General features: G+C 39.1%; 1 protein-coding gene across 1 annotated transcript in view; it reads left to right on the forward strand.

The window, feature by feature from the left end:
* TRPM3 (transient receptor potential cation channel subfamily M member 3) overlaps positions 1–13845 on the forward strand; it is a 286239-nt gene that overhangs the window by 248522 nt on the left and 23872 nt on the right. Inside the window, exons 20-22 of the mRNA XM_027800386.2 lie at positions 4563–4691; positions 6794–7045; positions 11834–12008. Of these exons, the coding sequence (XP_027656187.2) occupies positions 4563–4691; positions 6794–7045; positions 11834–12008 (556 nt within the window). The remainder of the gene's footprint in view (positions 1–4562; positions 4692–6793; positions 7046–11833; positions 12009–13845) is intronic.

The following is a 13845-nucleotide window of genomic DNA, read 5'->3' on the forward strand; positions in this document are numbered from 1 at the left end:
AACATTTTTTCCTTGCTCTGTTTTGACTAGTCTGCAGAGTATCTCTTAGATAAAATGTTTGTGAAACTACCCACAAGATATTAAAGACATGAGTAGCACCTTATGTACATTTTTCAGTGACAAATCCTGTCAAATAAATATAATCTCCCTGTGTTATAAAGAAACAGACCTTGCAGATGGAGCAGAGAAGAATTGTGTTGTATATGTTGACCAAAGTAAGACAGCATCAAAAACTTCACAGGGTGTTCTCACAGATAAATTAATAACTGCTATATTAAAGTTACTATGTGGATACAAAGCTTTTTGGCAATTAGTCTTCAAGAGCAGATATTAATTATTCACTATCAAGCTGGAAGCAGGGATTGGAAAGGATTCCATTTGGTTCTCTCCTACATCAGGTGCTATCTCATATTTTCAGTCAAAACTCGGATGATGGAGTAGAGATTAATTATTGAACTTGCAAATTGCACCAAAGTGTAGAAGGATGAGATTAAAAAGTAAAATGAATGCAGAAGGTAATCCTTTCAGTCTCCTTGGCGGGAGTAGTGTATCCTAGTTCAGCTTCTGCATCATGTGACAACAAGAAAAATGTTTCAAGAGGTCTGTAGAATATGACTTAAGGAGAAATATTGAAGGCAGTAAGGTTGTTTCCTCTGGAAAAAAGGTCTACAGAAGGAATGTAGTAGTCTTCAAATCTGTGTAAGTAGCTGTGGAGAGGAACAAAATGGAATAATCTCTAAGTCCTTGCTGAAAAGGACAAGTAATGGTTTTAATTGCAGCAATGCAGCTCTAGGTAAGATGTTAGGGAACAGTTTCTAACTGCTCTGAGAAGTAGTGTCATACACTGTGTAAGGAGATGGTAGAACTTCCATTATTTGTGATTTCTAGGTCTATCTTATCAAAACATACATCCACTGTGGTACACTGTAATTAATCCTGCCTTAGCACCATGGAATTGGCCAGGTGATTTCAGGTGGTCCTTCCCAGTTGTATCTTCCATTACTCTGCTGAATGCACCGAAAATCACAAAGAATGCATCCTTCTGGAGATGACTTCCTATTGAAAAATTGCCTTGCTGAAGTCCATACAGTATGTCAACAGACAGCAGGAACAACTCACATCAACTAAACTGTGGTGGACAGCTTATGCTAGCAAATAGCTCCCGTTTGGCTACTTGGATCAACTACCTGCTGGACTATGTGGCCATCAAACATTAATCAGGCCAGTGAGTCCAGAAACTGCTCATAAGCAGCCTAGTTGCATTAACAATTGCAATATGTATTATACATAACCAGAAAAGTCTTTATGCTATAAACAGAAAGAAGTACCCTGTCTTTCCCTGTTAGTTCAGTTCTGAGATGGGAGAAAAAGATCAATACTGCATTTCCATTTAGACCTGTTCCTACAGTTTTATGTCCCGAGGCAGGTCTCGATCAAGGTCACTTATTAAAGCTGGATCTTGGCTAAACTGAACTTAAAGAGCAAAATAAGGCGGATGCTGTCTGCAGTGCCTGACCAGTTGGGTATATTGAGAAAGTCCTGGAGCCTAAAAGCAAAAGAACTTTCACATGAGAGTTAAAATTGCACAGCCTAACACACTTCTTACAAGCACACAGACAGAAATACTAATCATAGATTTCAAAATAAAACCTCCAAGTTTTACACTCCACTGTTCAAAATGCAAGAAAAGTGACTATTATTATGGCTATTGTGTGCCATCTGAAATAATCTTATACGTATCTGCTATCACTCTATAGCTATATCCACTTCCATTCTTGAAATACACGAGTAGGTTAAAGGTGGAAGTGTTTGAGTAAGTAACATTTTGGCTCAGCAGTGTTTTCTCACCCAAAGAAACTTTAGCCTTTCTCTCTGGATGTGCACTAGTTTCAAAACTCAACTACTCTGTTTTGTTTTGTGCTGTTACATTGAAAACCATGATTCATAGGTTTTGTCTCACAGATTGCTTGAGAAGAGGATGGCCTTCCGCTTTTAACTATTAGCCTTAGACTGAGATTTTAGAAGGATATAAGAGACCAAATTTCTACCTCTGAGGAGGAGGAATAGCTGCAGAGGGAATTGAAACCCAAGTAAGACTCATCTTCTAAACATGAAAACAGCTTTGCCCTAACTTTTGCGGTTTGGGGTCACTTCACTTTATAATAATCTAATTATTGCAATCAGTGAGAAAAAGGGAGGGTAGTCTCCTCTTGAAGCACTCTCCTGCTGGTACAATTTCCTTGTTTGATCCTTACCATAATGAGTATTCAAGTATTTTCTATAGAATGGAACAACATCCATAGGGAGGGTGGGGAGCAACTCACCCTAGAAACTTCTTAGCAAGCATTCCTCTCCTTAGCTTCTTCAGGTACTGCCTTCAGGGGTGAAAATGACAGCCTCTAGCTCTTTGTCAAACCATGTGAAAGCAAGAAGAGAGTTCAGTTACATCTGTAGTAGCACTTTCAAAGAACTTGAGTACCAGCATGGGCAGCTGTACTGAGGTTTGATCACAGTGTGGGATCAGGACATCCTCCTGGAAGGCAGGAGCAAGTTACAGGTATGGGGGAGGGAGAAGGAGGGTGTCACTCACTATCTGAAGGGCTTGTTTATTGGATTAAAGTGGTGCAGATTCAGCATCATTTTATTCTTAAATCAAGAAGCTTTTTTATCCTTTCTTTTCCCAAGCAAAAATTTTCAGCAATTTTCAGTAAATTTGCATTGACAAAAAAAAAAAAACACACAAACCCAAAACCAAAAAACCCTAACACCTCATAAGAAAACCAAGAAGCAAAAGCCCCTAGTTACACTGAAAGTCTGGTGGTTTCTGTCACCTTTGTAACTTTAATGTCCCTATTCTTTTGCCATACTAACTGCAAATGCTCACCAAAGGCTGCTGAGTCAGACCAAATTAATAAATTTGCTGATAATTACTAATCAATAAGATCTAAGAGGAGGGGTGTTAGGTGACAGTATCACCTGGCTTTTTGCACTATAGTACAAGGTGTTGTTTCAGCTGGGGAGGTGTGCGTCCAGTTCTGCCTGCCCAGACAGTGTTTCTGCTAACTCGACTCACACCCAAGATGCTGACCTAAGTCAATATTGCTTTCCATTTCCTTTAGGAGTGTTAAGCGAAGACCAATCTCTAGACCTGAGCGATGCAATCCGTCATCATGCACAAACTGAAAGACAAATGAGGTCATTTCCTCCTGCCTTTTATGTAGACAAGAGCAGTGGTTCAGTTGGCTGTCTTCTCTGTGCCGATAGTTATGGCCGTTGTAAATAATTCTCTCGAGTGTCCTTCAAACTATCAACTGGAGGAGAAGCCAAAACCCTGTGGCTTTTGCACAGAGCAGAAGTGATGTCCTCTAGCAAATACAACAGGACTATAAATCCTGCTCTGTGAGGTGCTGAACACTGAAATAATCTTACCCAAAGGTCTCAAGCCCCTCTTGTGGTTGTTTTGTGTTAAGTCTGACACCAAGTATACGATAGTTGTGAGTCACATGCAGTTGAGAGAAAAAAACTACATTGAAATAGAGATTTTTGGAATAAGCTTTCTACCACAGTGACTAAATTGTTCATGCACAGAACTGAATCATCTTCTTTCTGATTTAGATTTGGCTTAAGAAGCATTTTCTTGTAGGGCTGCTGTTGGAAAGGCAAAGTAGACAGGCAGTTGGATTCTGGCCACCACAGACTTCAGCCACAGCCATTCGCCAGTGCTACAGCCCATGCTCCAGTGTGACACTGGTTTCTCTGGGTTTTATGAGCTTGATGATGCAATTTGCCTGTCTTGCCTTTTTTTTGACTGACAGTTTCATTACATTCCTGATGTAGAAAGACAGGAAAAAGAAACTAAAAACATAATCCACACTTTCCACTGTGTCAAAAAATAGGCTGGTAAGTAGATATATTAGAGAAGGAAAAGAAAAACAATTACACATAAAAACTTGCAAAAAATTTCAGGCAAATAAATGCATGGCTGCTTGCTGCAGCAACGAAATAGTAGGAGTGGCAGTGTTTCTGGGGGAATCATGGTATATGTTAGGTCCGTACTACAGTGGGCAGAAAGACTTCTAGCAGCACCTAGAACCTTCTGGGCTCCAAGCAAGGACTGTACAAAAAGGATTTGGAATGCCAGAGTCAGCCTAGGTTAGGTGAATAGGGAGAGAAAACACAGAGGAGGGCATTAGAGGAGTAAAGGCTGTTAGAAGCAGATGAGAGAGAAGACTTTTTTCACGTAGGTAACTTAGATTGGTAGTTGGCATAGTCGTATCAGTATTGCCATCACTGTGGGATGATCTAGGGGGACAGCATTAATATAATTTTGTTGGGGAGACAGGTGTAGCTGGAGGAGACAGCATTTGTGCATGTATTTCGCAGATTCCACATTGTATGTGATTTAATGTGAGCTTTTTCAGACAACCCAGAACACTGTCTGATTGTTCTTTTGTCTGTTTAACTCTGGTTGCAGTGAAATTAGGAATATCAAATCATACCCAAGAGACTGGCTTAGCTGTATAAATATAGTGATTATTGATATTCATTTTGTTTGTTTGCAGCTGGCATATATAGGCTACTTGATGCTGTTCAATTATATAGTGTTAGTGAAGATGGATCGCTGGCCATCTACACAGGAATGGATTGTCATCTCGTACATTTTCACTCTGGGAATAGAGAAGATGAGAGAGGTAAAATCACCCCAACCACAACAGAATAGAAAATAAATAAGCATGGTTGGGGTTTTTTTTCATTTTAGTATCTGTTTTTACTATTTTGCACAGGGTAATTTTTGATGAAGGGGCTTATCATAAAATTGGGGTTTTTTAATTTTTGCAGAAAAGCGGATGGATTGTTAAAAACACAGCACTAAAGAAATCTATCTTCCTCCATTTTAAAATTAAGAATCTCTCTCCTTTTTCTCCCACGGAATTTCTCTGTTCAGATTTCTGTGTGATGCACATTTAATAACATTCACAAGTATAGGATGGTCTTCTGACATATACTAAAGCTCAACCTATATTCCTTGAAATATGGTCCAGAAACTGAAGCATGTTTCAGGGGGAGGAAAAGAAGATGTGCTGTAACAGAATGGACATGGAGACATGGTGATAGCATGACAATTAAAAAGCCCATGTTTGAATCCTCACCCCACTCCAAATAGAGTTCATTCAAAATTTACAGCTGTTCTGTCTGTCCGAGTATTTCAAGCAAAAGCTTTAAATAAAACCAGCCATAACTAGGGGAAAATTTAGATTCACATTGAATATTGTAGCACATTGCTAATAGGATTTCCCCCTTTTAATCTTGAAAATTTTTGCTAATTATGTGAGGCTATAGCATGCATCTCCCTAAAGATGCTGAAGCAGGCCTGTAGAGCAGAGACAGAACATTTAAGGTGGTGCTCAGTCTATAGGCAGAGTGAAATTATTCTGCCATTCCCGGCCCCTCACAGTGTCTCCCACTTGCAGCTACTGCCGTGCCCTTTTCACTTGGCCAAATGTGCATTTATTCCACAATAACACCAGAGGCCAAATTCAGCCCTGATGTGAGCGGTTCGAGTCCTGTTGACCTCCACTGAAACAGCACGTTTGCACCACTGGGCTGAATTTGTTACCATATATATTTGTATTTTCTGCAGCAAATGCTTTTGAGGACTAAACTAAAAATGGTCTTGCAACAGGCACTTAGTCCTCAAAGACAGATTTCAAACACTGTGTGGTAAACTCCATATTATAAATAAAAAGAACAGAGGAAAAGACACTACTTGTGTGGCCTATAATGAGTGTACTTTGCTAAGCGAAAGAAAAAGGTAAACAGTGGCAGGAGCCACAGGAGGACTCTGCAACACTGATAGGGACTAAGCACCACTGGCTCAGTAGGTGGGAGGCTGCTGGCAGGAGTGTGTGCCATTTTTGTGTAATCATTCACCCCAGATTGTCCTTTTCACAAAAGTTTATCAAGAACATTTGTTGTAATGGATTTTTAAGCAGATGTTGGAGATTGTTCTCAAAAGATGAGCCTAAAATTCATTCTGAAAATGAATTATAAAAAAATTATAAGAATGGCATTCATCTTTTTAAGGAACTCTATGAGTCTGCTCAAATGTTCTCAGACTAAATATAGAAAATTAAAACAAACAGCTTGTTAACTCACTAAAATTATTCATAGAAATCACTTGAGGAATAGTTTCAACAGTAATTTGGGAAAACAATCAAGTCTCCCAAATGATCTTGAAAATAGAATGGTGATAAATTCATAAGGTAAGATAAATTATTTTTGTGAATTATATTCTCAGTTGTGGAACTCAGTTTCCAAAACCAGGTCCAAGTAGTAGCTACTATCTCTCTGGATTAAATGCTAAATCCACATCTTCATGGTTATTAATTAGTTCTTCACAGTTTGAGACACGTTTTAGAATAATTTTATTTAACTCTACAGCTTCTTTAAATGTGAGTATTAACTTTCTATATTTCTCCCTCTATTCCAAGACTCTATGTAGGGTCAATAAGTTTGAAAAACAGAAAGAAATACGTGTATTTTTTCTGGCTTCATGGAGCTTTTAGAGCAAGTAAGTTTTACATCCTTTTCCTTTTAAGTATCTTGCACACAGGTACAGGCTAAGAAGGTTGAAATGGAAGGTTTCTCCAAAAAATCCAGGAGTACATGAGTTATTTATATGACAGGGGTCTATCAGCTTTGCTTCTGGCCTGTGTGGCATATATTTGTTTACTATAGATTTCTTCAAGCTTAAATTAAGACAGCTTTCCTCTCCGTGCCCTCTGTCCTTCAGATATTGATGTCAGAGCCTGGGAAACTGTTACAGAAAGTAAAAGTTTGGCTCCAGGAGTACTGGAATGTTACTGATCTTATAGCTATCCTCCTGTTCTCCGTTGGGATGGTGCTCCGTCTGCAAGATCTGCCACTCCGGAGTGATGGCCGAGTGATATACTGTGTAAACATCATTTACTGGTATATACGATTGTTAGACATCTTCGGAGTAAACAAGTATTTGGGACCATATGTTATGATGATTGGGAAAATGGTAAGAGAAGTTGGTGTACTCTTATATTTTACCAACATGTTCTTGACTTAATTTCTTTGGCCAATGACATCACTGCAGATTTATCTATACTTTTTTTTTTTTACATTAGCATTTTCATGTAACCTATAAATTAGTGCCTTATTGAATCACAACTTCAGCGTAGACCCCCAGAACTGAAGGTTAAACTCTCCCTGTTCTGTTAGATGATGTGTTGCTTGTCTTTCTCTGAGATCTCTCTTCAACAGCAAAGCCATCAATCCTATACGTCTGTGTCTTATTTGCAGAAAACACAAAGGATGCTAGTTCTCAACTAGCTGTAAAGGAGGTTGTTAAGGTAAAAAAAAAAGAAGGTTTTGTACCTTGAGACTTTCAAGAAGGTGTGTTGTAATAGGCGTGGTGTGTTCAAAACTTTAATAGTTATGATCAAGACTGTGAACTGGAGTTTAAGATTATTTTTTTTTTAAAAATAGCATAAAACCCACTTGAAGCTGGCATTCAGTAAAAGATGTAAACTGTTTGTTTTGTAAACAAAATATTAACTTTTCTAAATACAAATATTACTTCTGTCTGATTGCTATGTGGAGAATAATCAGCAAGTCCAAATAGGCTGTCTGTTGTGTTTGCCTTAACCACGGTCCTTCATGAAAAGACCTAGCTACCCTCCTTCCTCACCATCACAGGAAAAAGGGACAAATATGAATGCGTGGACTGCAGTCCCTCCTTGATACTACATTAGTCACAACAAGCTCACTGATTCTAAGCAGTTATAAATCTGAAATACAAATATATGTCCAGTTAGACTCCCTACCCAACAGGTAACTGGAAGACCATCATCTTAATCCTTCCATTTACCAGCTTTCAACTCCAAACACAGTGGTGGGTTTGACAAAGAAAGAACAGCTTGCGGGGAGGGGGGCGGGGGGGCGGGAGGGGAGGGAGAAAACGCAAAAGGAAGTGGTTGTTGCATCATTATGTCTGGCAAACAGTATTTTGAAGTGTACTAATTTCCTTCAAGGAAGCCAATAGGATGTTTATGGGAGGGATTTTGCAGAGCTCCGGAGTACAGAGGTGAAAACACTCAACAGTTCTTGCTGGAGGTTACTGTAAAAGGACAGCAGAACAAGAGAAAGGGTGAAAGACCAATGGAAAAACACTACATTATCGTCTGTTTCTTTCCTGCCCCACATGGACTATGTCCCTCTGTCAGGGGATCTGGTGGTCACTGGGGCTTACACAATACACAGTGTATAAAACTCCTAAAGCCAGGTACCGTCCTACTCTTGTAATTTTCACACACAAGATGCCACACACAAGAAATTTCATATCTGTGCTGCTAGAAAAGGCAGCCTGAAAACCAGTTCAATAATAAATGGATTAGCCATGTAGTCTCTTATGGATGGCTGGTAGGAGCGTAGCTTCACCAATAGTATAAACAGCGGTTTATTTTTCTCCTGGGGTCACGACAGAAAGGAAGTGGTTGAAATCAGCAAAATTATATTATTTGCATTCCTTTGTCATCTTCACATGTGTGCAACAAATCAGGCCTCACTCCACTTTCTCTGGAAAACAAATGCAGGAGAATCACTGGCCTCTGTAGGCTCAGCACCCACTCAAAGGGTGTTGAATTTAGCTACCAGGTCACTTTGAAGGTGTGGGCAACTGTTGAAGGGAAGTTCTTTTATTTTGTGCCTTCCTGTTATTTGATTTTCATGCTTCATCCAATTTTCCATGCACTCAGCAACTCTGACACATCCACTTTGCCCACACATGCAATGCCCAGCTGGTTTGAGTTACACAAATTTGCCTCTCACATATATTTTACAGCCAACTTATTCCCCTGTGTAATGGCCAGCCCATTTATATCATGCACAGACTTCTCTGAGAGTTGCACCTGCTTGCTCCAGGCCGCAATGAGCTCCCTTGTGCAGTTTTGTTTAAATCACATGTCTGTCTTTTTCATTTCATGGTCTTGAAAGTATATATTCAGTACTATGGAAAATATCAAGCTGGTTATACATATTTCTACAGAGTAAGCCCATCACAGCTATTGAGTTCCTCAACAGATCATATTTATCACCTTAGGTTTTATCCTGAGCTTCTATTGTGAGTAAATTCTAGACTCAGGAGGAAAAAGATGACTCTTTCCATCTTTCCCATTGTTAAGGAATTTTCTCTTCACCTGCCTCTACCTTGTATCCAAAATAGCTTTAATAGGTTTTACCTCTGGCACTGTGAACAAATATGCAAGTGAAATTAGGCAAGGTGCAGGAATGGGCTTGAGTGATTTAAAAGCAATGGGCTAAAGCAAAGGTGAAGGGTAGCAGGAGGAAGCTGAATGACCAAGTTCATTATTATCTACTAATTTCCGTAACAGAATGTGCTTATTATAATGTACTTTCCTAATCTCTGCACCACGATAGATTTACTCCCCTTTTATATGGGAATGAAATGAAATCACTGTGGCATGTCAAGAGAGTCAGAGGTACATCCCTTACAGTGTGGGACTTACTGTGTGGGAATGTCTACATTTTCTTAGCTTCTCTGCAGATAAAAATGGGGAGATGGAGCCAGCTTGTTTATAAAACTGCACCAACAGCTCCTCATTTTATCACCTTTTTAAACAGGTGAAGAGTTCTTCAGCATGACTGAAATGGCCGTTGCCTTGTTAAAATACCGATTGTTATTTGACCCTACAGGCCAAAGGGCCTGATACAATGCCCATTAAAGTCAGCACAAACTCACCCATCTATTTAACCGGATTTCAGACAAGCTAGTGAGGTTTTAGAAAGTTAGCCAGTTGAAGGAGGGGAAAACTAATATGCAGCTTGAATAGAGAATAGCACTGAAAATTCTATTTCTTGCAACATCAGGTCAAACCTGTGTGGTTCCTGATCAGAAATACTGCAAGCATTTCAGAAATTATCTTAAATTGCCACCACATGCTCATTGTGTTTATTTGCTTGCATGATACTTTAAAATAGGTATTGTATTACATCTTATCATGGTATGTATTTCTACCTGAAACAAAGTTTCATCAGAGAAGAAAGGATTCATCTCCAAATTCAGAGAAGAAAGGTTTCATCTCCAAATTCCTTCCCTAAAAGCAGTAAGAACCAAATGTAATTATGCAGCTTTCCTGTTTCAGGACCTCTCTGATGTACAATGGTCTGAAATTCCTCTTCAATCTTTTTCTTGAAAGATTAATGCTCTGAATAACAGGAATGTTGGTGATTTACTTGTCTGGTTTTTAATTCTTTAAGGTATTTCTTTTCCTCTGTCATGTCCCCAGGTTTTTTTCTTTCTTTCCTGCACTTTTTTGTGGACCTCAAAACTTTTGTTTTCCCCTGTTCTTTTCCACTTTTTCCACTTGTCCCCAGTTCCTTCTTTCCACCTCCTCGGGTCTTTCCTACCAGAGCCCTGTCCTACAGGTGTGTTGCTCCTACAGCCTCTCTCTCAATAAATACGAGAATATCCTTTTCTGTTTGCTCCTCTGTTTCTTTCTCTTTTCTCTGTCAGATACTTTGTCAGTGTTACTTTGATCTCAGGTCTCTCATGTTTTAGAACTGAAGAACACCCCACCCCCCACCAGCAGTGCCAGATCCATGAGCTGAAACTGCATCCCTCTTCTACCAGCCCTGCTTTTGCGCTGCAGCAGGTCCCCCATGGAGTGATACAGCTGCCAGTTGATGTGCAGGTTGGTTGCATGCCTGCCTTGCAGGGAAGGCAGAATGCAGCTGAGCCAGAAAATGCAGAGACTGGAAGGATTAAAACTCATAAAGTTTAGAGGAGTTTTGGGTCAAGTTTTGGCCAGAGACAAAAGTTACATCCAAATCTGTGAAAAACAGCTCTGTTTTTACAAACCTTGTAACTGAAGACCTGTAAGTCAGCCTCTAACTAAAGATTTTAGAGGAATCTTACCAGGGACCTTACGGGACTCCCATTTTTTTCTCATTCATTTTGTGTTATAAAGCATCTCTGCTGTACCTGCTTAGTGCCCATTACTCTGCTCTCTGGAAGGTCTTTTCTAGCACAGCTCCTCTTCTAATCTTCAGCCTCTGTTCTGCACCTCCCAGGATTGCTGTCCCAGTTTTTTCAGGAATTAAACTTGAGCATATGCTAATGAAGCCTTCAACAATAAAAAAGAATATGGTTTAGTGTCTGTTATCTGCATATTTTTTTTTTTAATATGGCCTTTGTCAAACTCCCCCACCAAGCTGATTTCTAGTCCAGTCAGTATCACAGCTTTCCTTTCTCACTGATTGCCACCATGTTGTCCCTTACGTTGCAGTAACAGCCTATTCTGCCACCCATTACTCCTTATGTTAGATGTCGCTTGCTTCCTTTACTCAAAGACAGTGACTACCAGTGAATAAAATAATCCATGTCAGCCTTTTTGTTTTGGTAAAGTTGCCACTAGGTGCATATGAACAATAAATCATTTCCTGATCCTTCCCTAGACCAGACTGCTGATTCCAGTGAACTTATATTCCTGTTCAGGCAACAGGTGTGACTAAATGGTATCTTGTATTTTCAAGCCTATTCATAACATTTAAATTGTTCCTAAAAGCAACACTGGGTAAAACCAAGGACACAATAATACTGCCTCACTGCTTTGAAAATTAGGTTTGTTATGTGTAAAACTAAGAAGAGGTTTTCAAAATCTGTTTTTGAAAATTCTAATTTTTACAAACTTTTTTGCAGCATATAATGATAAGAATATGGATAAATAAATTCCTCGATAATTCTTTTCCCTTCTCTCTCTCTCTCTTTTCCTGTCATTACATTCAGATGATAGACATGATGTACTTCGTCATCATCATGTTGGTGGTTCTGATGAGCTTTGGTGTCGCAAGACAGGCTATTCTCTTCCCCAATGAGGAGCCTTCATGGAAGCTGGCGAAAAACATTTTTTACATGCCTTATTGGATGATCTATGGGGAAGTGTTTGCAGACCAGATAGACCGTAAGCAAGTTTATGATTCTCATACTCCAAAGTCAGGTATCCAATTTTGATCAGATGATGTCCTATTAGATCATGTGTCTGTGCTCAATAAATGGCTCAGGATAGAGGAACTTCTTCATCATAATGAATGGTCACAAAAGTATTTTTTCATCTAATATTGGGGAGTCAGTTTCAGAACATGCTTCTGGCATCACTTCACAATTATTTAAACAGAAATCTGTAATGCTAAATTATCTTGCAGATAAAGAACATTTTAAATGGTTCCTTTTTACCAGTTTGGTGACAGGGATACCCTCCCAGGTGTCCACCACAAGTTCGTTGGTATACTTGGGACATAAAGAGTCACTTCTTTTTTTCTCATCCATTGGTTTGATTTCAGACCTAAATGCTTTATACCTAACTTCATACTGAGCATCCAGTCTAATAATACTGGGTTAGACCTTCAGCTCCTGCACCTCATTAGGATCTAATCCAGTGTGTTTTTTCTCAGTTACCTACTCACTGCCACCACCTTTATGCTAAACCATGTGATGCAATTCTTTGGGACCAGTAAATCTGTTATTAGATTTTTGGTTTATTTATTTATTGGAAGACAAGACTGCTCACGTCAGTGCAATCAGAATGAAAGCCAGTATTTTATATACTATCTACTCAGGATGCATTTTGCTGGTGATCAGGAAAATGCCAGTTTTCAATTTAAACTAAACCTCCTGGTTACACCCAGTGCGTCATGCCAAAGGAGAGGGGTTGTCATGAGAAATGATGCGGTTGATGAACAAGGATTCACAAACAATATACCTTTAGCAAACACTGACATGCAACAGATGTTCATCAGTCCTACTTAAATATGTGTAAACCTTGGCAGCATTTAGAAGTATCTTTTCCAGGGGCAGATGGCATCCGTTAAAGCTCTGTTTAGGATATCCTTTTTATCATATGTACTACCTTAGGAAAGGGTAGTGTTTTCATAATTTGTCTTGTGTTTATTCAATATTGACCAAGTTTGAATGAAAGAAAAGTGTTGATTTTTCCTGAGCTAGTTAAGGTAATAAACATACCTGTATCATCAATAATCCCCCCAACTTAACAGGTGGACAGACATATACATGTCTGATGTCAAATATTTCAGAAGTTCCATGTTCATTTCTTCTTCCTGGTTAGCACAGAATCATTACTGTGGATACAGATGAAACCTCTTTTTTATGCTTACTTCTTTTTATGTTTACACTTTGTTTTCAGAGGCAGCATGGCATGCAAGGAAGTAAACAAGCACTTAAAATCACAAAGCTTCTCACTGAGTTTACCCAATTCCCTCATTTTTATTCCTTTTCCTTTTATTTTCTTTTTAAAAATTCATTGCATTTCAAAGGCATGATAACTGGGGGTATGAAACTTCATCCTGCTCCAAAAGCATAATAGAGGTTTATCTCATAAAACTATGACTTCCTTCCACAAGCAGAAGTCTGTCTGTCCCTCTACAAGTGGCCATTTATTGATACTGTACTAAGTAACTACCATAGTGCAACAAGTATGGCAATTGACTGAACAAAAAGTTTTGTTGTTTGGTTTTTTTTAATGAAGTGCTGATTATAGTTTAGAACCCCAAAACCTGAAAAACTAAAGTGGCTTTGAATAAAGCATCGGTTTTAAGTATGAAAAGAGGGTGGCAGGCTCCATACCCTTGCACAAGGATTTAGGGATAGTCTTGTGTGTTATTCAGATGCCCAGCATTTAAACCTTGCAAACAGATGCAGCGTTCTGAGGCTTAGGGAAAGCAAAATTCCTGATGGTTTCAGCTCCAGCTGTAAGTGTAGACATGTTGTTGTTCTGTATCAAG

This window comes from Falco cherrug, chromosome Z (assembly GCF_023634085.1).
Source record: "Falco cherrug isolate bFalChe1 chromosome Z, bFalChe1.pri, whole genome shotgun sequence".
Taxonomy (NCBI): Eukaryota; Metazoa; Chordata; class Aves; order Falconiformes; family Falconidae; genus Falco; species Falco cherrug.